Genomic DNA, 27136 nt, shown 5'->3' with positions numbered 1-27136 from the left:
CATCATTCTTTCTGTCTTCACTTCTTTAAGTCAATGTTGTTCATTCAAACCTTTTCATTTTGGGCTGGTTATGACTTTTGTTCAGATAAGCCCATCTCTAAAACAATTCTTCAAGGAATTACCCATATCAGGGGCCAGCTGCACTGGAGTATGGGAGGCAACTCTTCCCTTCTGCAAGCATTCCTGAGCATGCAAAGGCATCACAGCCCAGATTCTGATCCAAAATTTACAAAGAGTTACTTCCAAGATAGGAAAATTGTTTAGCTTTCAGAAACATTCCCTGGCATTCCCCTTTATGTGTTTGCTCTGCTTTGAGTACTCCCACATTAAAACAAAGCAACGTCCTGGCTCTGGGGGAAGGTCAACTTATTTAAAACATTAACTTCTAAAAGAAAGATACATCTGAAAGAAGGAAATGCCTTTTCTTTTAGTATGCAGGGGTGCACCTCCATGTTTGACCGGTTTACACTAATCAAAGTCAAAGCAGGCATTGGTTAGGGAGAAGGCTGACTCCATGCCGAGAAGGACACATTCTTACCAGCCAGTCATGTTGAAGTCACGGTAGAGCATCCTCTTTCCAACTTCCTTGCGCTGCACCCTCCGTGGAAACTCTAAATGCGTGAATTCATTTCCCAGCAAGTGGGGCTGCATGTAAGCCTGTGGGCAGAAATTAAACCACAGATACCACATAAAAAAAGACATTATCTATTTTTAATGAGGTAGCATTACCATCCCTTCCCGCTCCCTTCCCACACAAATTCCAACCCTTCCTCCACCCTTCTTTTTAAATAAGGAAGATGATGTGCTCCATTTCAGCAAACAATGTGCATATACACCAGTTCTGACCCTGTCTGGTGTCCAGCAGCAGCCTTATAGGGAGCAGTCCTCTTGCCCTCAAAATCATTCACTTCTCCCTGCTCCTCAAAATTTGGGATCTCTACAGTACACTTCATCTACTGACCCTGAAGGAGTCTGCAGGGCTTTGTAAAACAGAACATATTTCCTTTTGTATGTCATCAACCTGAGAGAATGAAATGATCGAATATAAAGCCACGGAGCAAGCAGAGACTTGGAGGAGTGCATGTGGAGTGAAGCTGAAGTTTTTTGACTTCCAGTTCAGCTATGTCAACAACACACACAATCCACAATACTACCACACTTTAACTGTCACCACCTCAAGAAAAACATCCTCTTTTACCTGCTCAGTGTGCTGCGCCCCATCACACGTGATACTGCAAATAATCACAAGCTGCAGAGCAATTTATTGTCTTGTTCCTAAAAACTATTTCCTTCATGCAAAATAGACTTTAGGAAAGCAGCAGCAGTTTTGTGTCACAACCGCAATTAGTGTCTTTGATGGTTTTAATGTTCAAATGCTGTTGCTTTACATTCTGGTGTACTGCTCTTCAGATGCTGGGAGGCCTCTTTGCCAGAGTCATGCCTAAGGCTCATGTTTTCCAGAGCTGACCATATTGAAGAGCATCTCGAGGCAATTCATCCACTGTCTAAATTTTTGGATTGAATTTATACACATATCACTCAACACAATAGGTTAATTCTAAACATACTCTATTTCTTGTTTCTGAAATAAACCTCACTCCTTTTTCTTTAATACTTTCATAAAAAAGCCTTTCTCCCTCCTCGAAGCCACATTGTGAGCAAGCTCTTGTGAAGACACAGTCAAATTGGCTCGGGAACTGAAAAAGTTGCATTTCTTAACTTTTTTGCAGGTAACTCTTTTTCCTTATCCAGCCAGTTAAGGCAATAAAGTCTGTCTTATCTTCAGCAGCAGCTGCCATCAAGGCAAGTGAAATGAGCTGGGTTTAGTTTGTGGGTTTGTCATAAATCCAGTGCTCATCAAAGGTGAGCAGCAGGAAGCAGTGGAAGCCCTTATTGATCTACCTGGTATCTATCATGCAGATAGTTCACAATAAAATATTTCCTGCACTTAAGGGCTGAGCCTGCTTCCACTCACTGGATCAGGCTCAACACATCACAATACTAACCTTCTATCAGCTTGTCCCTGTTCCTGTCAACAGACAACCTTCCAGAAAACACCTCGAGCTCAGCTGAAATGGGACTGAGGGAGATTGCTGTGTATAGCCAACAAGATTGGATTCTGCTTTCAAGAGGTGGCCTTCAAGTACGCAAGTGTGAACTTGACATTGTGATCCCCTTCCGGAGCAGGAGCACCAAGAAGGGAAATACATTTTTTTCCTGCAGTCTACAGTCAGCCAAGGTCCCTTTCTCCACCCAAATATTGTTTTCAAGGATCCTCTAATTGGATCACTGTTCCTCATTAGAAAAGTGGTTCAGAAGCACTAATGACTTTTTAGAGGTCCAGCAGTATTAGTCCACATGAGGCTTTTCATATTTTCAGAACTCTGGACTCTCTATTTAAAAGTACATGTAGTTTTTTATTTTATTTATTTTTCCTCCAGTTGCAAAAAAGATGGAACACTCCTAATGATTTGATGCATCACAACACATAATTGATATTTGTTGTTTGTATGACAACAAAGAAGTGGATTTTTTGGTATTTTTTTAATTCTTTCTAGTTTATGATATTGTAAACAATGAAGTGCAATTCAGTTGCTTTGAAAGTGCAATTCAGTTCACTTTTAAAAATGCACAGCCTGTCTTAATTAAAACATTACAAACCACTTCTAGCTAAAGACTACTTTTGCCTGCCTACAAAATAAGAAGCCTTATTTAAGGAAAAAAACCTTAACAGACATCAAAATGAAGTTATCTAAACTTTAGATTGTGAGATTACTTACTCGTCTGAATCACAGGTCCAGAAGAAAAACAATACAGGTTTCTAGTATTTTTCCACTTGAAAACAAGAATTTCCTTTATTGAAAAGGTAAAGTGATGGGGAGAGACTGCATTTCATAAAGATTTACTCAGATGGAAAGTCTGAGGTCACAACTGAATTAAGATTAATAAAGCTGGCAGTTACCAGTGGTCTGCTAATGTTCAAATAAGATTTCTCTTCCACAGCCAAGCCTCAATGCTTGACTTACAATCTAGGGATCTTAACTCATTCTAATATTTTTGGTGTCAGTGAAACAGAGGGAAAAGAAAAATTTGGAAGCTTCTGGTGTCTGCGATCTGAATTCTTATGTGAAGAAATGGTGATTTTGTTAGGCTTTGCTTTATTTCTTAATTCTCCATGTTTTTTACCCTTTTTTTGAAGTTATTTTTGATGCTTTCACTGGTAATTCTACAGAGAGAAGAATGTTCTATTATAAAATTCAGCTGTGACTTCCAGTTGGTTTTGTTGAGAACTGTTCTCCATTTACTATGAGGCAAGACTCTTCTACACCTCAACCAAACCATGCTGGGCAGCAGAACTAGAAAATAAATAAAAAGCAACACTTTAAAAACCTACAGATCTTTTAAGAAGATATACAAGTAGACAACACAAAATTCCCTCAAGTGATCAAATGAGAAATATAAATGGTAAGTGAACTAGTGGAATTTCACCTGTGATGAGGTACCATATTTTCCATGTTTTAATTTGTTTAGTCTCAATTTGCAAGAACCCCAGATCAGAAACATCACCCAGAGAACTTAAACTTTAATAAAAAGAGTGACTATCAAACACCTTCTTTATGAGCTAGGTTCAGACAACATTGTTATTCTGTGTTACAGAATGGGAACATTTTCCATATTTTCTCTTTCAGAAGCTATTGCAGCTTTTTGGCATAAATCTGGCATAGCCTGCACCATGTGTTTTTGGTACTCTGGCATTTTATGGTGTATGTTGTGGCTGGATGTACTACGCTCAACATTAGTTGTTTAAAATGGATTTCGCTCAAGGAAATATTAGTCACGGTTCTTTAAAAAGGTCATTTACTTCCTGCTGTGTTTCCTGGTGATCAGAAAAGCAAACATGAAATTAAGATAAAATTAGACTTGCACACTAGCTGTCAGTGAATTAGATTGCAGGAAACACAGCATGTATCTTTTTTTACCTCAATAAGGCCTGCTGATGTCTTTCCCAGCTCCTCCAGTACGCACTGCACTGGAACATCACTGGCAACAGTGGTTTTACTGTATTCTGTGTTATTTTCAGAATTCCTGGTTACATCAACTATACCTTAAAGCTTTATACTCTTATCATTCTGTGCCCTTTTCTCCAATAGGATGTTCTACTATATGAAACTACCACTCACAATGGCACACACAGCACAATGCACCCAGAAGTTTTGCAAATGATTCCGCCATTATCATATGGACACGTTTAAGCAAAAGAGAGATTAAAACTAAAGGAAGTGGTAATAGAAGGAAAGAGGGAAGTAGAAGCCAAATCCATCCTTGGATTGGTCTCTCATCTTATGAAAGACCAGGACCCTTTTCATAGAAGCACACATCTCTTATACCACAGCATCATGCAATGCGTCAAATGGCCAAAGCAATCCTACACTGGGTGATGCAGGGAGCCACAAACTGTAAGAGAATTACATCTGACCTGTAACTGAAGCATTGACTAGACATTTAGGAGATCTAGGTGCATTTCTTTTTCAGGCTCAGATTGCCCAGGCATCCTTCAGCAGGTGAGTTAGTATCACTTTATCCTCATCTGAGTAATGAAATAAGAATAGGTCCTCTTTGAGCCCATGCCCATCTGGGCTCATGAACCTTTGTTTGAATGGTGCCAAACACAAAGAGCACCCATGGCTCACTGCCGCTGGTGGCCACCCTGTCTCTACTGGCACTAACACCTGCCCTGGTAGTCACGGTGCACCATCTTTGGTGAACTTTTGAGGGGCTGCCTGACTACACACACAGCCACGGTACATGCTAACACCACGAAGAACTCACATGACATCTTCAATGAGCAACTTTGATAATTAATAGAAGTGCACCCATCTGCAGCACACTCAATTCATCAGTCATTTAAAACATATTTTCCAAGGGAATAAGTAACAAAATCTATGCCATTTACTGTTGCAATTTAGACTATCATGACTGAAATTAAGTCTCCTCAGAAGATGAAAGAAAAATTCCTTCTGGCAGTCATTGCCTGCACAACTGCCGAATGTACCTGAGCAATTCCCAGTCAATACTGGATTTTGTTTTCCCTCAAGATACACCGATACAGAAAGCCAGGGCTTTTCCCTAGTGCTGTGTGGAGCTTTCCTGCTACAGTGCTAAAAAGAAAAGAGACACAGAAATTCAGAAGAAAAGGAGGTTTGTGAATTCCTGCCAGTGGGAGGGAAGCAGCATGGTGCACTGAACCTCTACAGAAGCTGAAGGACCAAGGGAATACTGGTGCAAAGCTTTCACACCTATGTCTTAAGAAGTACTCTCTGACTGAAAGATTGATTGCCTTCTGCAATACTCTCACAAGTTGCCTGACACAGAAATCTGTCTCTGCCATGCGATCTGCCTGAAATCTGCAGCTGTATGCTGTCTTCCCACTGCCCTCCTATGGAGTGATGACCATGCCTAGAGCTGCTTAAAAGTCCGAATGATTGGATAGTCAACTTGTTCTTTTAAGGTTTCCATGCCAGAGGCCTATGCCCAAGGCATGGATGCATGGCACTAAATGTGCATTAAAATGGCAGTCAGATAGGGAAAATATTTGTTTCCCTTTCCTCTCAGTTACTTAATCAGTACTAGCTGAAGTACAGTTTTGTGTAAGACTAGGCTGGAAGACTTCATATAGAGATATTCACATGACCTGAACAATTCATTATCCTATGGATTTCTTTCCACTTGGAAATTAAGGCTCAGAAAAGAGGACCTAAATGAAATTCCTGTGTGGCTGAAGCAATCAATAGGCACTAAAGGCAGAGGAAAGCTCCTTCATCCTGATTGTGCGAACAGTGTCTACTGCACAGGGAACCAATGCTCAGTAGCCGGCAGGCGGTAAATCCATACCCTCCCTTTACTTGTGCAGTAACTTCCCCACAGTGAACAGTATCTCTGCATTTACCAAGTAAAATATGAATGCTAAAATGATTAAGTGATTTTCTTCCTATTGTGCAGGAAGAGCAGTGCCATACATTTGAAGCAAAGAAACTCAGCTCTAACTGCAAATAAAAAATACATCCAAAGTAACTAACTTTTAGACAGGAACAGCAGAAGAGAGATGTTCATGGTGGAAAAGACTGATAGCAGAACCTGGGGACAGACAAAGTGAGTAAAATTATTTGGTTTCTAATCAGCTAGACAGATGCAATCTCTGGAGTGTAATGTTTATGCCAACCTTATCAGAAATTTGGGGTCATCTTTTTTTTTTTAACAATAGAGTAAAATTGTTATTTATGGAATATCATGTTTGAAATTATCTCTAATTTTGTTTCACGCTCTTGCTGTCTTGCATGTATTCTCTTTGAACATGATACCCACAGATCTGGCATATTTGTTATATATAGAATTAAAATAAACAAACAAATTTTCCAGAGTGGAAAGAAAACAGCAGAAATATTTTTCAGATCAGCTACTGGTTTCAAATACAAGCCAGAAAGGATATCAAAAGAGAAAAACAATCCTTGTAGGCAATATTTTATCTTGTATTTCCTACAGAAGTAGCAGACTCCCTAGATGCTAAAGATACCTTTTATTTTAAAGGCTAACAAATTATTTTAAATTTAACTGAACTGTAAATATTTATTAGGCCTCTTTTCCATTTTTTCTCTGAATATGAATACTCCCAAAAGCAGTTTTCCCTCTGAAATTTTCAGCTTCAAGCCAGTGAACCTGAGTGAAAAAAAAATCAAATGTGACAATTGAGGAAACACTTAAAATTTTTTCTTTGGAACCTTCCACCCCACCTTTTAACCATCAGCATTTTGTCTAGTTTCAAACCACATTGCTTGGGCCAGGCTGAAGAAAACAGACACGTTGAGACCAGGGAATCTCACTAGCCTTGGTCTGTCCACCTCGAGTCAGGCAAGGCTGACAGTGAGCCTGCCTTGGCTGAAGTTTAAATTTCTAAGAGGAAAAAGCAGGAGACCAGAAGAAGCACAAAAGAAATTTCTGAGCCATGTTAGGAATGACATTTTGACAAACAGCCAACCAACTTCAACCAACCAATCTGACCACTGATGAAAAACTTAAAAAGTAACAGGATTGTTTGCATGAAAAATAACACTATGCATTTTGACTTACGTTACTTAGGCAGCTTACCAGCAAATACAGCCTGGTGTATAAAGCATCCCATATATCCTCAGATAGTCACCCTCTCCCAGCTTTATGGGTGCTGCTACACTAAATAAAAGCAGTCTTTGATCACCCATCCTATCCTGCAGCTACTAATATTCACTGAGATCACCTCTAAATTGGACATATTTTCCCTGATCAAGATACTACCAGCATACTATTGGAATAAATTAATCAAACTCTGCAATATCAATGGTCTTCATGGAAGAGATAAGACTCCTTTCACTGAGATTTGCACCACCAAGCTTTTCTTCACTTTTGCTGATGGCTAAAAGACATACATGATCAGTCACTGGTGTTCAGTGAACACACCATCCTTCACTGAGCCACAGTAACTCAGCGGCGTTTCTCTGAGCCTTAGGTGTTACTGGGCAATGCTGGTCATCAGCAACACCTGATTTGGTCCTCAGGTCTCTTACCAGATACTGAAGTCGCTGGCGTTCAGTCTCTGGAGTGAATTCTGAAGACATTGGAATGACATCACCATTTCGGATTATTATAGCCCTGTAACAGTAATAGAACGTCATCAGTACAGAAAAAAAAAAGTAAAAAAATACCCAGGAAACCACAGGGTACAGTCACACTCTTATTCTCTTCAGAATCACAGTCAAATAAAGCCATTTCTTTTCTATTGAGGTGGCCAGCAGAATAGGATAATAATTTCTGCCCTGCATCCTTTAGACTGGATAACAAAGTATATTTGCATAAGCCAAGTTCATTTCAGAGCTCACAAAAACATCCAAGCAACAAAGGCAAGAGTTATTTCAGTTGATATCTACAGGGTATCCTTATTAAGTGAAATGCAGACACCCAGAGGAGATGAGCAGAATCACTGATTGTAGAACAACTCTTTGCAGATTTTAATACCAGTTGGGGCTGACACTGTCTAAATGACTGGCTTCAAACGCCTCATGCAAGCACTTTCCAATTATTGATTGGTCATATGTCACATCAGAACATTTCTACTCCAACAGCAAATGGAAATAGCAAAGTGAATCCTATTTAACACAAATTTAACTAGTTATCTGCCAAAAGATGACAGGTAATGGAATGAGCATAGATCAGCCAGGGGATTTCAGGCACACTTCTGCAAATCACAGAGAGGAAATTCTCTCAAATACCTGCCTGTTGCCTCTTAACAATCTGCTATGCTGCATGCAAAATATGGCCCAATCCTTCCCTGGTGTAATGCCACTAGCTGGAATACAAGTCACAAGAGGGGAGAATTTACCCAATATTCCTATTGCATTCTGCAGTCATGTATTCACTCACAGAATCACATTCCTTTATCTTTCCATTATTTAAGCAGCTCTGTAAGTATAGTAATGGTTGGTGCTTTTGAAGTGCTGCGTAAATTAGATATCATCTTACAGACTTTAATGCCTATTTTGGAGCTTTTTCTCAGCCATCGGGAGATTAATTTAGTGTTTGGATAGTAGCAGTGTACCATGTCTCCTCTTGAATTCAGACAGAATCTGGTGTAGCTAAAACAAGCATTTGCCACTTGGATTCCAGTTTCTCTGTGTTTTAAATGGCCTCATTTCTGTGATCTTTTCATCCCACTGGTGTGCTATTTACAAGCTAGCTTACTTCCCTTGATAATTTGATGAATTTGCTGTCATTGCTTCTATGCCAGGTGTTCTGATGGCACTGTAATCCAACCAACAAATATGGTAGGCACACGAAGACTGAAAACTTAAACCTCTAAACTCAAAACATAGGCAGCTTGAGAAAACCAGCTCAGGTACAAACCAAGTTTGTAAAATTAGTGGCTCCAGGTCTTGTGGATAGGTCATTGAAGTAAAATTGTCTCCAAATGGTCATCTACTATTGCTAGTATGCAAAAGGCAGGAGCATTATCTATGAGGAAAGGAACTGTTCACATTTTTGAGAGTCATGTATCAAAGAACAGACAGGTTCAGGATGGTGCTACAATGCAAGATGTAGGAAGAGGCTCTAGTGATGAGGGGAAAACTGCTCTGCTTTGACGGGTAACAAATTTAATGCTGCTGGATGTCCAGCACTCCCTTGTAAATAATCCCATGTAGAAATCAGAGGTAGGCAGGAGTGCAACCTACATATTGAAGGCTCCCACTGGCCCTCCACTGCTACACTTAAAAACAATATTGTGTGCTTGAAATGAGACAGACATGGTGGTTGTAATTCTTCAATTTCTTAAAACAGATTTGTGCAGAATTTTTGACAGAATTTTTTCTTTTTTATAGAATCTGGATATACTACCGGCTTACAAAAGTGCCTATCCAATGAAAAATAATAAAAGTTTGCTGATTTTATTTTTTATTTCTGAGACAGTCATTTAAATATGAATTAAGAATTCTACCACGTCTTTTCTGCAGTAACACCTTTGCTTTTATTTTTGCAATTCTCAAAGTATTCAGCTTTGAACCAGATTAATTTACTCAAACAGTGAACACTTTTTATAACCTTTTTATATGTTATTTGATTCACTTGAGTAGGCCTGCACTTAAGGGGACTGTGGGTTTAGTATGTACCCTGACAACAGTCTAGACTAGACTGATCAAAGGATCTGATCAGACACTAACCAAATTTTACACACTAGTTTAAGTGAGTCATAAGGGATTTTCTGATCTTGTGCTTGTCTGAAAGAGCTAATATAAAACCACACATTGATATAACTGCTAGCACATCAGTCTAATTTTCTAATTATCCCTTGCTTCCCCTTTAATCACCATTTCACAGGAAATCCATATTTTAAAGACCACTCAGACCAGTCTGGGGTTCACCTTTTTCTTTGTGCACGTAGACATACTTCCCATATATGTTGATAGCTGTCATTCTCACTTCCATGGGTAGAATTGGGCCCTGAGGGACTCACATAAAAAGCAATTCAGAGGTGAGTGGGTCAACCTTTCATGGCTCAACTTATTTTCACTAGAAATTGCAGCCACCTGGGATGAAAAGCACAACCCAGCACACACACACCAAAAAAAAAAATCTTTGGAGGGGGAGGAATTAAAGCAATACTGTTGATACCTGATAAAACAGAGCCTCAGTTTTATATTCTTCATTAACGTTTTCAGCAGTTGGACTTTATTCTACTTGCAAGTTACAGCTGCTCATAAGAATTAAGTGATTTGATCTGAGGAATTAGACAGCTCTAGATATGAGTAATGGGAGGGATGCAGATGCACACGTACAGGTCACTGGTCCAAATTCAGCTGTGGTGGGCTTCTAATCCCTTACCTGGCTCTTTACCTTTCTGAACCAGCTGCTCAGCCATTTCATGACAGCAAAGGGTATTTCTGACAGCCCAAGTGACACAAATGGACACATTTGTTGGCCGTCTCACTAGAGAGGCTGGGTGCAAAAGCCTGGCTTGGGAGCCAACCTGCCCCGTGGGATTTTCCCTGGTGACTGAAGAGGTGCCGACTCAGGCCCTAATTGGGTTTGGAGACTGAAATGCCCTTTCTGTGACCTTACAGTGACAGAGCTGCTAAGCACCGACTGAAGGCTTTTCCCACCGCGCAACCTCCAGAGCCCTGAATTCAACAGCCCAGAGTCAATAACTGCTCACGACGAGGGAGCCTGGCTGATGCAGCAGCTGCAAACAGCTCCAGCAACTGCTTTTAGAGACCCACTCTATATGGTCCTGCAGGACAATTAATTTTAACTTTATACTGCCTAATGGACTAAGCAGCAACATGGTGTTACATGAGCATTACTGCTTCTGCCATGCATGAAAGACGCATGTATGCAAGAAAATAGTGCTCTGAAAGCATTCTGCTCCCCATGCATTGAGGATATATGAATATATGATTTTATGCCAGAATACAGCTGTCCTATTAAACTGTCAGAAATAACTACATAGGAAGCAAGAACACAAATAGATGCGGTGCCCAGAGAGCATCTGATTCTGCCATGTTTAATAGTGACATTTTAATTTCAGCCACGCTGGTGAAACACATTATAGCAGAGCCACAGGGCAAGCCTGCCAAAGGCAGATGGATGATTCATGTTTGCAGGGAAGAAGTATGTCAACACTAACCAAATATTCTCTGATGGCAAGGTTGCTTCAGACCCCTACCAATCATTAATTTATATCACCAGTGAAGTAGTAATTAAAAAAAAAAAGCTTTATTGGCAGGATAGGAAACCAGGAGTCACAGATCTGCAGCCCCCTCAGTGCATTGCCCTCCACGCTCCATGGCTCTGATGCCCTCTCCACACAGCATCGTCTACAGTGAGTAAACAGGAGAAACTGCTATGAGGTCTTGAGGCCATAGAGGCCAGTAAGTCACTTATTTTGATCTCTTCTAAAAACAAATTATAGATTTCTCTGAGTCCTTTCCCCTCTCTTTAACCCAGCTACCTAACTCCCTACCCACAGGAAATACAGATTGTACTTGCCATTGCATTTCAGAGATATGTGCTCTGCACGACAATTAAAGCATGTTCACTGATCCAAAGCTGGTAAATACTCACAGAAAACAGGAATATAACGGGGAAAAAAGTCCCCAATACACTAGTAGCCTAAAACGGAAGGAACAATAATCTGATTTTTTCTCTCTCTTCTGGCCACTTCACTGAGTTCTTCTGACTCAGAGAAGCCATGCCCCGAACAACTAAATGTGGAGCAAGAGGCATGCCAGTGCCTCAGTGCGCAAGGCAGAACTGGCAGTCATGGCAAATCCTGCAGCTGGCTATGTCTACTCAGTCACACGGAAATGAAAAGAAACACCAGGATCTTAAAAGGCTGCACGTACCCCTACAGACAACAGTACATTTATCTTCCGGATTGACACGACTGTGTAGTCCATAACGATCAGCTAAGTTCACACAGAACATTACATATATGCTTTTTTTCTATATTCAGATTCAATACTTTGAAATTATATTTGGTGCCTTAGTATATATCCCCTTTTAAAATACATGGGGAATGAAGCAACAAAAGGGTAAAAATCTGCCACTGTGCTGTAATGCTGCCGTCATGCTCAGGATGTAGCAACAACACTGGTTTAAGAAAAATATTGATATATCAACTGCTTTTGCACTTTTAATATGGATAAAAACAGCCACCTCTCCTTGAATCAAACAGGGTTTGGGTTTTTTTTCCTTTTGTGGAGAATACAATCAGATGGAAACTGCACAGCATCCCTTCTGAGTTTCTTATGAGAAACAGAGGGAAACTCATACATTTTAGAGGAAGCTCTTGTTGGTTACTCTCATTCAATCACACAGAGAAAGAAACACTTTAGTGAACAAGGTCAAAAGTGTAATTCTACTGCTGTCATGGGTCTATTGGGATTCTAGTGTTCAAAACAAAGAGGCATCTCCAACTGTTAGGAGTATTCAGGGGACACCCTGATTCCATGACACACTTTTTCAGTCAAAAATTATCTGAAATGCAACATTAAACTGTACATTTTACAAAAGAGGGTAAAAATCTGGTAAAGGTGTTAAAGAGAGACTATTCAGAAAAACCTTTTTGACAGTCTGTATCAATTCCAAGTCACCGGGAGGATGTATCCATTTTGTCAAAAGGTATTAAGCATGTGGATTTGGTACAGAGGAAGCACAAGTGTCTGGCCTGCCTGGAAAGGTATTAGAAATATGTCAATGGAAAAAAAAGAGAGATTAAACTGACAGAAGGAATAAGACAGGGTTTTATTACATTGAAAGGGGAACCAAGGAATAGATTTTAATTAGGTGTGTCACAAAATAGCAGAGGAAAAAAAAAAAGTAAATCCTAGAACTGTGGAATAAGTTTATGTTGGTACTTGTTTACTATGGTAACTAAATGCATATATTTAAAGAATCCAAGGAAGATCAATGCTAATGTCTGGTAAGATTTAAACTAGTTGTGGTTTTTTTTAATTTATTTCCCCTTCTTAATTGTTAAGAAGTGAAAGAAGAGGACTATAAAATGATTAAAAAGAGAAATGTTTCTCTCTTGTTCAAATGAAGTACTGGAACTTACAGCCATTATGATTACTGATGACTTTTAATACATTCAGCACTGACACCTTGATTTCGCTTATTATGAACTGAGTTACTCTCAGTCCCATGCAGATCCATTTCTCACTGTTTCTTTAGAAACCAGGTGAAAATACACTGGCAATAATCACAAAACTACACTGCAAAGCCTTTAATGATTTCCTTAATTTTATTAATTAAGGCAGGCTGAGGATAGTGAAACAAACCATTAGGTAACATCTAACTGGCATTAAAATAGGTCCCAGCAATGACATATCTATCTCCATAAAACTCAGGTGAAAGCAGCAGCCCTCAGCAAATCCAGGGAAAACCCCTCTGGCTGCCTCCCACTGATGATACCCAAGATAATGCCCCAAGTCCTACTCGTCATTGCTATCAAGAAGGAAACAAGCAACAAACCCGGGAAGGAGTAGAGCCAATGAAAATCGCCTCTTGTCCTCATTTTCCATCTCCTGCCACTCAACAGTCCTGTCACCCTGATTTCTTTGTATTTTTCAACGCAAACATGAGGCTGTTCACAGAAATATTCTGACAGAATAGAAAAACTGGATCATTTTTCTTTCAGGCAAACAAAGCCAATGTTATAAAGGAACATAGTCACCCTGCTTGTGGCTCTTCCTGTGACAATACAGTTTTGTGTTATGCTGCGGTTAAAGCAGGCTGCTCAGACACTTTCGTTCATCACTTGGGGGAACTTCAGCTCCCTCAAGCCAATAAAAGGTGTGAGAACTTGCCTTGGTGAAGTATTGCAAAAGCAGTTTCCTACAGGAGTGTGCTTTGGCATTTCCTGCCGGAACAATGAAGATCCCTCCCAAACTGCTGCTAAGTTTTTTTGCGGGCTGCCACCCACCCTAGATGCTCCAAGAGTTAATGTCTCAGCAGCACAACTGCCAAGTGCAGCCCCTGCTCCAGCAGGATGCTGACTGGGCATTTCCAGGTATTTCATTTAAGGTCCTTTCTTCATGTCCTTGCACCAGCATGGAGCAAAGTATGCTACATCTCTCCTGTGGCAAGATGACAACCTCCTCCTGCCTTTGAGAAGAACCACGCAAAGAAATGAGGAAATCCAGTCCCTGTGAAAACCTCTGAAAGTTGTCTTTCAGAGGCAGGCTACCTACAAACACACGAGCTGTTCCTCTGCACACACATGTAGAGCTTTACAGAGTTTTCAGTTACCCAACTCATTCATGTTTACATGCTTGTTTAGTGATTCCTTTAGAGAAGGATACAATGGGTACAATGAGGCTGTTGAAATACTCTAAAGCCACTATTATGGTGAATTGTATTATTCTTGTATCATTTCTAATAAAGGACCACAAATCGGCAAGCAGAAGCTACTTCTCTAAGAAAAATAATTTTCATAGATTTCCATGGAAGGGCTTACTTCTCCATCTACACTAGCACCTGAGCCAGCCAGCATCTTCCTTACTGCCACCAAAAATAATAAAAATCTGAATTTTTATAACTGATCTCATATTGCATCCCACGTATTCACTAACTACTTAGTAAGCAGCAGTTAAAAGGATTTTTTACTGCTGGTGACCTCCCTCTGCTTTATATATTGCATGTAACCCTGAGAAGCACTTGATAGTCACCGCCGATGTAACTAAATTACTTCAGTTGTTTCTGTATCACTTCTCAACTCTACAGTTCTAAATTAAACAGCTGAGCTTGCAGGTTTGTCCACACTGGAGAGAGCTCAGAGAAGACACATTACTTCCTCGTTTTTGACCCCTGGAGCTGTACTCTTCTAGTTATCAATGCCTCTTTGGTGGGCAGCAGCTCCATTCCCATGGGACCCTCCCGTGAATTCCCTGCTCTAGTTTAGGTCCTCAAGTGTCCTTCTTGTCTGATGAAATTTAAGTATGAAGTTATTATTAGCAATTGGCTTAATTATTAACACTGTTTTATATTACGACTAATTATAAATTTTTTTGTATGCCCACCCCATCACTAATGGGATGGCACTGGTTATCTGTATGCAATGTTCTTGTTTGTTTAATCCAGAAAGTAACTTTTGCTATTAAACCAGTAGGGACTTTATAAGTTTACCTATACACTTCAAGTATTGTCTACTCTAGCTCCAGTAGTACTAAACCAAAAGTGAATGAACTAAACCAAAATGCTCTGTAATTTGTAATCTGTTGGTTTACATCTGAACACATCGATCTTTCAGAAAGGGCTTCAGCTGGCAGCTAGGAAGCTATTACAAGCCAGTTTATAGTGACACTACTAGCACATGAAAACTGCTCACCGTTGGTTCCAGTACCCTTAGGCTGGAGATTTACTACTCTCACAGGATTCATTTTGCCCACGATGATTTCAGTGTGTTCTTTGTTTGAACACAGTTAAGGCCAGGGTTGCAATGATGATAGACCACCACATTTCTGTATCACGGCTGAACAACGTGCCACCAATTACTCAGGCCATGCCAGGAAAATGAACAAAGAAGTGCAGTCATGTCTCTGTGGTCAGCTCTGAGCTTTGGGATTGGTATCTGTGGAATCAAAGTCTTTTTCCCTGCTGTCCAGGATATCACATTCATCTCCAGGATGAGTTACTATGGCAACTAAACCTAGGCTTAGTGGATGAAGGCATTGCTGTGCAAGTCAGTGTTTATTTTTGACAGTAATATGGCTGGGATATGGCTGACCATGTAAAATGGAAGAAGCAAGGATTATTTTATCTCCCTGCTCTTCACTGTCATACCATTGAGGAAGAAGGAATGACTTTTAGCACTTAAACTCATATCTACTTTGATCTCAGCTTTTCTACTTAGTAGCAGTTGCAGGATGTTGGAGCAAGCTGGACCAACATGTAAAAGTAGACTGAAAGTGTCAGTCTCTGCTCACTCCACATTGATGAATTTTACCCAAGTCCTGCTTTATTCACCCAGAGAGAAGTGACAAGGGAAGCCCTCTCTGGAAGCCTCAGGAGCAGGGCTCAAGCTGCATTGAATAGCTGCTGCTGAGGCTGAACAGCCTGGGCTGCCTGTCAAGCTCACAGAATTCAGGGGACATGAAAAGCTTTCCAACATGGTAGGGATTGCAGCAGACTTTGAAACATTCACCAAGCAAACCTAGGGTGTTCCCTCTGGCCCTTCTCCCATAGTACGGTTGAGAACAACAGAACCAAGGTGCCCAGCCTGCTTTGTATGCCTTGGCCCTGGCCCTGCAACACTGGAATGAAGAACTTGCATATGTCTCTGTGGTCAGCTACAAAGGCAGAGATTTAAAAGATAGTTTGTTTGGGTTTTGTTGGCTTACTTTTTTTTTTTCTTTTTTTTAAAGGTTGAAAACCTATGAGAATTAAAGTTAACAGAATTCTTTACTCCTGGAAACCAATACCAATGAACTGTGGGTTTCCAGTTTACTGATATTACTTGAATAGCCAAAATTCCTCTCCTTCCTTGTAATCTGGAACATAAGATGATGTCTGTGTAGTTAGGACCAGAAATTTAACTGAATGTACCAAATGTACCCCTCACCAAAAATGTTTACAATGGCTTCAATACCTGCTGATTGCCATAGACATTGCTAGGGCATACGGTCTCCCAGGAAAAACAAGAGTTTGGAAAAGAGGTAGGATGTTTGTTTTGTCTTCAAAAGCCAAAAAACATTTACTACCAAATGAATAACTTCCGCTGAGTCAGTGCTGGATATGACATGCCAGTACCCTGGAACTTGTCATCCAAGTTCCAGGGCAGAAAATGCTCTTTCTCATCACTGCACTTTGAGTGCAATGACTTATTTCTGATCCAACACCTTTTCTTCACACCTCACCTTAAGTATTTCTTGAAGCGCCTCCAAAAGCTTTACCCAGCACAAAATCCTGCAGTATCTGAGGTTGCTGCTATTCCTATGAATCCTGTGCTCTGGCCAGGCAGGAGAAGAGAAGTGCTTTCTGCAGGCCTGGAAGTCATGTTTCTAAGGAAAAGAGACGGGGGGGGCAGAGAGACAGGACTTGGCTATGTCTCCTGAATATGACTAAGATGCCATGATCTTTTCCAATCTTTTCCAACATTTTTGGCTAGGCAGGATCAGAATTCTCTACCTACCAAACTGCAGTTAGTGAAGGAGAATGTGCGCTAGAGAGACTTGCTTTGTCAGAATGAATAATAAGCTAAAAAGGGGATGTGTACACAGATTGGCCAAAATACATAGGTGTTGCTTTCATCTCCTGGGAGGCATCTTTTGAGAATCTGGAGGAATGAGAACTTCAGAGGATGAAGAAGAGTCACTATTGATTGCATGCTCCCAAGGCGAAAAGGTCCTGAGTGTCATTCAGATTTGCAACTTTCTTTGTCCCATCTTTAGGAGAAGACAGAAAAAAAAGAACTGCAGACTAAAGAAGCTTAGTAACTGAGTTAGTCTTTCCTCTAGACCTTTAAGTCTCTAGTATTAAGCACAGTTATTGTTGTTTATACAGACACAGACATAAGAAGACAGAGAGGGCTTAGGCAGACCACTCAAGGAAAACAGGGAAAATACACACTATTTAGATTAGAAGACGGGTAGTTACAAAAAACAGAAAATTAAAGCTTCCTAGAAAGACACTAAACCAAAGACTAAAGTAAACTAGTTCTACAACAGCAATATTTTCACTTTTTAGTTTCCATCCTTACACACTATTAGCGCTTCTGGCAAAAACGACCCTGCTGGAGCACCTCGAAGAAGAGGTCAGATACCATGAACTACAAATATGGGTCAGAATCATCAATTCTTACTTCTCAGAAATTCTATTTAAGCTACAGTGCCAGTCAGCAGATACGTGGTTGTTTTCATGCCCCTCTCATTTACTTCATAAAAGCAAATTAATGCCCCAAATTTGACTTCCTACAATGAGAACCAAGCAAGAGGGAAGTAGCTAACAAGCACCATGACAAAGAAGAGGAAGGACAAACGTAGTGAGTTTCAACACAAGCAGCAAATCCAGAAAGGATTGAAATGGTAAACAAACTCAATTTTCATTTCACTATTTTATTACACTGGGAGAAGACTATGTTACAAACACACTTTTCCACATTTGGGCTCTTGAAGTACCAATGAAGTTGCTTTACCTGCATCCACTTGGAAGCACCACAAAAACATTCACTCAACAAGCTCCTATCATTTAATAAGCCCAAATGCCTTAGCATTAATTCTACACTTGCAAAAAGGAGGAGAAAATCTATTCTGGATGTGAGGATATATGTTCAAGCAGAGGGTGAATATGCCCTAGAAACATAAGTACAGGGGAGAAAAAGCAAGGACGCAAAAAGATGATAAAGAGAGCTGATGAAGTTAAGCAAAAAATTCAGTGACCCTGTAAGTCTGTAAAGCCTTCAAAACATCAGGCTCTTTGCTTTGATGCCATGTTCTGCCAATAAATCAAAAAAGCCCAGAACCCATCTGCAGATTTAGTGAGTGTTTCAGGGCGTATGGAAAAGTCAAATCAGCTTGCAGTGTTCTGCTTCTTGTATAATGATAAAAGTACAGCTACACTACATGGCTCCAAGCACAGCACAAAATGGAAGCGCCTGCAGTCTCCGAGCAGCTCCTTAGCCAGACAACACAAATGCCAGAACAACACTCATGCCAAAGACCGTAATGCAATATGATCATATTAACTGTCATTGCAGTGACATTGGGCAAATGTTGTGTTGCATGAGGCTATACAATAATTTGGCAGTAATCAGTAAACCATTAGGTCTCTATTTTACTACTGCTTCATCACTAGCTGTAAAACAACATACTAATAAGGAGCATAAAACTAAAAAGAACTGAGATTAACAAGGCGTGTTACAGCAGTTTAGAAGTCAAAGTCACTTCAGCAACATAAAATTGAACAATACTATTTAAAACAATGATCAGAGAAGATTTACTATTCCATATTAAAAAAAAGCAGTTATTCCAATAGCCTGGCCTAGTTTCCATAGCATATATATGTCAAAGCAAAACGTAGCACCTCAATGCTCACCAGAAAAGCACTATATATTGGATAGCTGACTATACTACTATCAGTCTCTAATCAGAAAACCTTGCATGGACAATGCTAATCACTGAAGAGAGAGAAAGAAACATTAGAAAAAGCTTTGGCTGATATTCAGATATGAATTTTGACCGTACAAGAAGGTATATTCATGGCAGAGTCAAAGAATGATCAGACAAGCCATTAGAGAATGAAAGCGGCTCCTTCCACGTTGTTTTTATCAGGCTCTGAATACATCACCTCATTTTTAGTAAGGTTCTGGTATCATGTGCAGTTAACGTATAATTATTACGGAACTGTGATTGCATCGTTAGCAGAAGTTTAATTATATCATTGACATTAGTGATGCCATAACATCAGGCTCAATAATAGTTCATAACAAAACCTACAATTAGAACAATTTTTGCTCCCTTTTACACCAACCAAAAGTGTTCAGCTTGGAGAAGCCTAATAGTCCATACAGAAGCGAGCTAGGGCTGAACCTGAAAGGATTGCTGGCTGGTAATTTAGTAATATGGTAATTAAAGTCTTTTCATGATGTAATTACACATCAACTACAAAAGGACAGCTGCTATACAACACTGCCAGGGTACGTGGCATGAAATGATTAGATTTGAGAAGCTTTGGTGGATAAACTGAATACCACAGACATAAGTCTGAGGTATAGCTGGCACCACACAGTACATTATTATTCAAGTCTCACACTTAACATTTCCTTAGTTTCATTGTGATAGTACAGTTTGTTGCACATACCTTGGTCTTCTGACAGAAGCAGCTGTTCAAAACCCAACTTTAAAAGCTTCTGTTGTTTTTAAGTTGCGCGAAATTAAAAGACCTAACCTTCTTCTGGGGAGAGGCAGTACAAATGAGATTTGTATGAACCCAAAGTGTTTATTTCCCACCCTTGCAGCATAAAACCTACTCTCACTATCCATGAGAAGTGTAACTCGATTTATTTACATGCTTTTTCCAGTGGTGTAGTAGAGAGGAAAGAAGGAGAATGAGGAGAGGGGAGAGGCACAAATAAGAAGGTGAACTCAAAGAAACTAAAGTACTAAGGGTTTTGGCATCTAGTTTCAACAGCAACAAGCAGAAGTCCCCTGTTTGAGTGAAAAAACAAACCCACCCTTCTCAAGAGCAGTAAAACATTCCTTTAAGTAGTTTCCTTATTGTATTTCTCACCGCCCTTCCCTGTATCTGTGCAAACCACAAAGCTGACCACACAACGCATGAGACAGCAAAAAGGAACATATTTTTCCAACTAACACAAATAAAACTTCTTGACTACATAGCTGGCTCTTCAAAATGCATGAATGCACTGTGCACCCTGGCAATGGGCAGACAATCTCAGAGCTGCTTTTCTAGTCCTAAAATGTCCTTATAGTCATGACAGCAACTTGGATGTTTTGCAATAGCCGCTTTTTTCCCTGAAAGAGGGTAAGTGAGGATTTCGTGGGAGTGAGAGCCAGACTAACTGATCTTCTGCACTTTAAAGCTTTTATTTTGTTTTGAGCTAGGAAAATTGAGGAATGGACTTATTTGAAAATGAAAGATTTTGGGACAATTCTCCTCAGTATGAGAAAGGTTTTATGTGAGGTCCATTTGGAAAGTGCAAAACTAAACGATTTTGGATCTGGAGGGACTCTATTATCTACAAGATGTGAAATGAGTAGAAAAATTTGAATCCTGGTTCAAACAACACCCAACCTTTCTGATGGCTTCCTTTCTGATTCCTGCTCTTTTTCTGAAGAGATGTTTTGGGTGACTTAATGAACATACAAAGCTTCTTGAAGACTTAGTGTCTTTAACTACAGCTATGCCAGCCAATACACTGGCACCAACTCCCGATCACTGTCAACAAGAGTTTCTTCCCCTTGGGTATCAGAGACTACAACAGAGCTGAGGCTGCCCTTGGGGAGCATAGGAAGAATTCTGGAGGAACTGGAAGCAGCCAGTCCCAGTTATTTATGAACAAAGATCTTAGCTACTGAGAAGTAAGTCCTGCATGGCCAGTTTTGCACAGCTGTGGCGGGGGGAAACAGTTTTCCCCCTGAAGTTATAAAATGGTAAAACCCCAGGGGGTGGTGACCCTTGAAGTTTTGAGGTTTTACCCAATGAGCGCTTCTGCAAAATATAAACGTAACACAAGCAGAACGGAAGAGAAGGTAGTTGTAGTTGTGTGGTAGAAGAAGTAGCCATGTTGTGAAAGCCACGAGCAGAAGGGGCAGGAGCCCGTCTGGGGGGCTCCGGCTCCCCCAGCCCTGGCTGGGGTCACAGAAACTCAGAAACAGTATTAAACTGGACTGAGGTCTGTGACTGAGAAGCTGGAAGTTTTTTTTCCCTCCACTGTGAGCAGCAGGAGCAGCGGCAGAGACAGCAGTGAACAGAGGTTATGGCTGAAAGCCAACAGATAAGAACTGAACTGGAGAAGCAGCAGAAACAAACATGCAGCTGAGCAAGGAAGACACAGAGTTGTCTGAGAGAGCCGAGAGAGAGCCAGCAACAGAGAGAGCACAACTAAGCTCTACAGAGACAGAGTTGGGGTAAGATACTGAACCAAAAAACCGCCAAACTCCTTTTGTGACCTTTCCTAAGTGGAAAGGATGGACTCCTACTGAATGGAAGTCCTAAAACTGCAGCAGCACTGCAGAAAAGAGCTGGAAAGCTCAGAAAGAATGCGGAGGGGGTGACCTTGGCCCCCCCGCTGCTTGAGACAGAGCACAGAGCTCTGTAGGGGAACTTGAATCCCCTGAAAATAGGGACCATCACGAAGACCCCTGAGCTTCGTGATATGACGTAGTGAAGTGACCCTTGTCCCGGTGAACACAGCCTACGGAAGATAAGACCCTTGCTTGGAGACGAGTGGCCGAGAGGGGCTTGGATACCCCCTCGTGTGTACTGGCAGAGATCCAGCTACAGCTGCTGCATGGAAGAGAGAGACAGAGAACCTGCTGCCTTAGAGCCATTGCTGCTCTGAGAGTAGAAAGGGATCTTTTCCTTCTTCCCTCCTGGACTTTTATTTGGAGGGGAGAACAGATTTGATCCATTGTAAATACTTATGTCATGGTAGAGATAATTAAGATTGTATATAATGTATTGTAGTATTTATTACAGTCATTTGTAATATATTCCATTTCCCCCATTTGAGTCTCGTGTGGTATCTGGAAAACCATCTCACACTGGGCTGAGATGTGGGAGGGGGTTTGGACTAGGGAATTGGATTTTGAGGCTCTCAAACCATGACAACAGCACACTTTTAAGAGACAGTAAAGCAAATTAGCCAGCTTGAAGGAAGAGATTCAACTGTATTTCAAGTGCAATAGCACAAGAAAACATTATTATTTCTAATTTAATGGCAGAAGAGATAGAATGTAGTGCAGCTAGTGGTTCTGATGACTGGATGGGTGATCACCTCAAACATGTTTGCAGCTACCATGTCAGGACTCACTTGACATTTGATGCAAAACGGAGATTCCAATATGTCACTTGACAAGAGGAACTGAGCAAACAACTTTCAACATATACAGCAAATTTACCATCTTAAAAACAATCACCAAAATGAAAAGAATAGGAATTTTATGCCCAAAGTATTTATCTGATTTCCTACACAGTTTAAAGCAGCGAGAGGTAATAAAAATGTTAAGTTTAAAATACAAAACTCTTTGCTCAAGTGTTGTCTCTGTAAGTACATAGGCGTACGTACTACTAATATGAACTGTGTGTGCACAAATCTTAAACACAAATGCATAAACATAACAGCTTTCACCTAAAGACAGCATGGTTCAGTACCTTTGCAGACTTTAATTATTAAGCTGTTAGTGAACAGAATACAACAGCAGTTTGTATCACATGGGGAACTACTCTCCCTGTCCTATTTACACAGTGTGCTGCCAAAAGAAACGTGAAGATCTGAAGTCTTGCAAGAGCCTCATTATCTCTCTCTGATGGTAGTATGGGCAGAGAGTGAGTGAGGTGAAAAGAATGCAAGTCAGAGATTTCCAGTATGGTCCTATCTTTAGCGACATCAGAAGACAAAGAAAAAGCTTCTTGTTGTGAGTCTTTAGGCATCCAACTTCAAAATATAAAAAAGCAAGAGCTCATGAACAACATTCAGTTCTGAGAAATGGACAAGCACATGAGCCAGAACAGCACAAAATAAAAAACCTACACTGTGATAGTCTATCTCCCTCTCCTCCTCCCCCATTACAAGAGCAGCAGGTATTTGCTTACAGATCACTACCTTCATCTATATGAATATCTGAGAGCCAAGTGGCCTGTGAAGACTAAGCCTGGCAACAGGAGTCACAGAACCTCCTACCGAACAAATGCAGCCCTACCATAGCTGTTCCAGATGCAGTCATTTTGTCAGAGTTAAACGCACAATTCTACTACACACCCAACAACTCTTCTCAATGGCTTTTTAGCATCCTTCCACTTCTCTGCAACCATCAAGTCATTCAGAAACTGCTACGGGACCAGAAGTGTTGTCAACTTCCCTGGCTGCAGCCACCACTTGACAAGATACCAACTCTATCACTGCCATTTGCATTCATTTCTGTGAGAACTGTCAAGTGTTCAGCCAAGAAACAGAATCCTCTTGTGATACTGTTTGCAATGGTAACACCAGACCTCAGGAGCCTGAGGTGAATGACTAGTTGGGAAGACACCCCACTTACCTGCTATCACCAGCGTTTGCCACATACAGTTTCCCCAATAAATACACCACCACAAGGGCTGTGCAGCCACCAGAAATATTATACACGGTCCTCTCTCGTTCTATTTGCAAATCCTGTGGGAAAAGAGAACAAGATTTATAAAGACACATTGCAATTAATGTTTCAGAAAATGAAGACTCCCTTAAAAAAAGGAAAATACAAAAAGTCTTTCTTAAATGGTATGTCCCACTAGCTTTCTTTTCTTGCCGCTGTGGCCACATGGTCTGGGAGAAGAACAGAAAGTTGAGGACCTATTATTTATGATACAAAGATGTTTGGGAAAAATCAGGTCAGGCGCTTTTAAAACATTAGGTACTAAGGAACAAATAGCAACTCTCAGGGATGCAAGAGAATTTGCTACGGCAAAAGCACTAAGAAGGTAAAGATAAATGTAGCTTAACAACAGGTACCTGGTGGTATAATTGGAGAGTGCTTTACATAGACAGCAAATAATTAATGAGACCCAGCCATGACATGAATAACTACCTGCTTCCTTAAAGGAATGTTAGAATTGTGGAGTATATACCTTTAGGAACAGCAGCAAGAGACAGTCATGCCACCAGGCTATCCCTTCAGAAACACAGGGAATGAGTGGATGCTAAACTGATTCTGAGTGCAAGAAGTATTATATATAAAAACGTCCTCCTGCTTAACAGAAGTGGAGAACACAAATCACATTTGTCACCAACAGTCAACCAAGTCCTGGAATGAAAAAACACATAAATATGTACATACAAATATATATAGTCTCCAAGAAAGCTTGGAGAACATAAAGGACGTAAGTATATGAGCTACTTTCCAATCATCCATACATTTTAAACAAAAATTGAAGTGTACACCAATTAATTAATTCTGCTGTCTTTTAGTTTAGTTTGGGGTAATAACACAACATGTTACAAATGACCCTGCTCTCCTGTGTCCAGAATCAAGCACAATTTCAAGCTGGTCTGTCCTTGTAATATTGGATTTGAACAGGGAGCATCATTTAACATCACTATTGCAAATACTGGAAGATTTTTCCAGCTATCCCCTGCCTGCTTTTATGTGGGTTTTATTATGAATATATTTGTTTGCCTCCGTATGTGTGCATATACCCAGAGCTATACTTCAGTCATTATCGTATTTGCACTGAGCAACAAAGAGTTCAAACTGTCCTCCCCTTGGGGTATGGAATTTAGAGTTTTATTTTAGAGCTAAATTTATCTGAAGAAAAGCACTACAACAAATGCAAACCTTGACAGCAGTAATTTGATCAAAAATCTGCAGGGCTGGGAGGAGGTCACTGTCCAATGCTTTGTTTCCTACAAATTTCAGGGGAGGTAGGTGACCTGGGGCGGCAGTGGGGATGTTCAGCAGTGCTCAGCCACTGTCCGGCGTGGGCGGGCAGAGGTGTAACGTGACTCCTCGCTGGCTGGTGTACGCACATCCCATTTCTGCCAAGAACACAGTGCTGAGGCGCTGTCCTTGCAGGCCATCCTCTGCTCTGCATGGGAACTGCATGCGGCTGCCACAGAGACACAGGTTCTACTGCTGCCTCTGAACATCTGCACTTATCTGGGAGGTGGCGGTGCGGGGGGTGGTGGTGAGGACCAGGAGGAAAACAACTCCAAGTTAAAAATCAAATCTCATAAAACCTTTGGTCAGAGATATGGGCCTGTTATAAATGACTCTTTATCTAATCTTGTCATAGAGAAGCTGATTTTCCTACCCGTGGTTGCTCTACACTTTTTAATTCAGCTGAAGAGTTCAAAGAAAGCAGACATTTCTAACCACCAAAATCATTTAAACTTATTACAGTGGATTTTTCAGGCACTGCCAGGAATTTTAAGAAACCTTCACCTCTACATCTCAGAGTATCCTCTGAGACCTTCAAACAATATGCAATACCTCACCTGGTTTCAGCTGTCATACATATACTTTGCAAGTGTTGAAATCCTAAACCAAAATTTGTTTCTTTCAATAAGCATAATTCAGAAGCATCTATTATAGGAGAAAAGATGGACAACTGTTAGGGCCTCATTATCAGAATTTCCTTGACTTAATCCAGTACACAGATCTAGTTTTTCTCAAATCATTTCTGTTCCTGGGCTCTTCCATCTAGTTGTTGTTCAGAACTCACATTTTCTACCATGACTTGTCAGAGTACATTCAGTGCCATGTTTAATGTGATATTACATACTTTGCTTGACATTTTCTTCTTCAGGGGAGGGAAAGAAGGAAAGGCCTTCCTACAGTTCAACAAGATTTGAGGGGGAAAAATAAAGCAAAATAAAATAAAGTCCACCAATGCCACCAACTCATTCTGATGTAGAGACATTGGTTTTTAATGAAATACTTTATAAAAGTGACGCTGGGAAAGTAGAGCAGCACAGACACAGGCAGAAACCCCAAAATGCCTCTGCAGTCTTTACGAGTGTAAAGGGTCTCATTATAGACAAAATCAGACTGTATATAAAGTTTTCCTAATTTTCCAGATGGAAAAAAATTTCAGAGCAAGTTTCTGCCAAGGAAACAGATAATTTAGTCTGAGCTCTGCCCTCCGTGCCAGGATGTGTGCTGTAGCAGGTGGCAGAAGCGGGGTGCCCACAAGGGTTGACCCAGGTCTGGTCCCACTTCCCTGGGTGCAGGATGCAGGATGTGGGATGCAGGAGGACTGAGCACAGCTGCAGAGTACATGGTGACGTACCGAGCAGGCGAGGGCGGGCAGGGCGGCTTTCTGCACCGAGAAAGCCCTGGGACAGGCCAAGGCCCGGACCCGGGCTCCCCTGAGAGGGCGCACGGCTTGCGCAGGTGATAACCACCTCTCCCGAAAAAGCCGCGCGATGCCGCCCCCGCCCCGTGCCGGAGGCTCCGGGCCCCAGGACGGCCGGCTCCTGCCACCTGGCGGAGGCTCCACTGCGGCGCCGCCGCTCCTCCTCCCGCTCTTCCCGCCCCGCGCGCCGGGAGCTCCCCGCGGGCAGGCCGAGCCAGGCGGGACGTGTGCGCGGCGAGGGGAGACAGAGGGAGCACAGCGAGTGCGGCGGCACCGAAGTGTGGGCCGACTCCTGTGAGGGTTAGATATGCAGGACCTTGAAAACAGACCTAGGTGCATTCATATTGCAGTACCGTCATTGCAACAAGTTAGTGTACTGCAACAACTAAAATAACTGATTTTCACCGAATCACAGAATTATTAGGGTTTGGAAGGGGCCTCTGGATATAATCTAGTCCAACCCTCCTTCCAAGGAGGGTCACCTAGAGCAGGTTACACAGAAATGCACCCAGGATGGTTTTGAATGTCTCCAGAGAAGGAGACTCCA

At 41.1% G+C, this 27136-nt stretch overlaps 1 protein-coding gene across 1 annotated transcript in view; it reads right to left on the bottom strand.

Annotated features, from left to right (window-relative positions):
* Positions 1-27136, bottom strand: part of PPM1H (protein phosphatase, Mg2+/Mn2+ dependent 1H) — a 131798-nt gene that overhangs the window by 33934 nt on the left and 70728 nt on the right. Inside the window, exons 4-6 of the mRNA XM_027721191.2 lie at positions 23799-23911; positions 7596-7680; positions 539-657 (exon numbers count right to left, since the gene is read on the bottom strand). Coding sequence (XP_027576992.1) covers positions 539-657; positions 7596-7680; positions 23799-23911 — 317 coding nt within the window. The remainder of the gene's footprint in view (positions 1-538; positions 658-7595; positions 7681-23798; positions 23912-27136) is intronic.

Source organism: Pipra filicauda, unplaced genomic scaffold (assembly GCF_003945595.2).
Source record: "Pipra filicauda isolate LSUMZ 115617 unplaced genomic scaffold, ASM394559v2 scaffold247_size1415610_pilon, whole genome shotgun sequence".
Classification (NCBI taxonomy): Eukaryota; Metazoa; Chordata; class Aves; order Passeriformes; family Pipridae; genus Pipra; species Pipra filicauda.
This window is presented reverse-complemented; position numbering and strand designations above follow the sequence as displayed.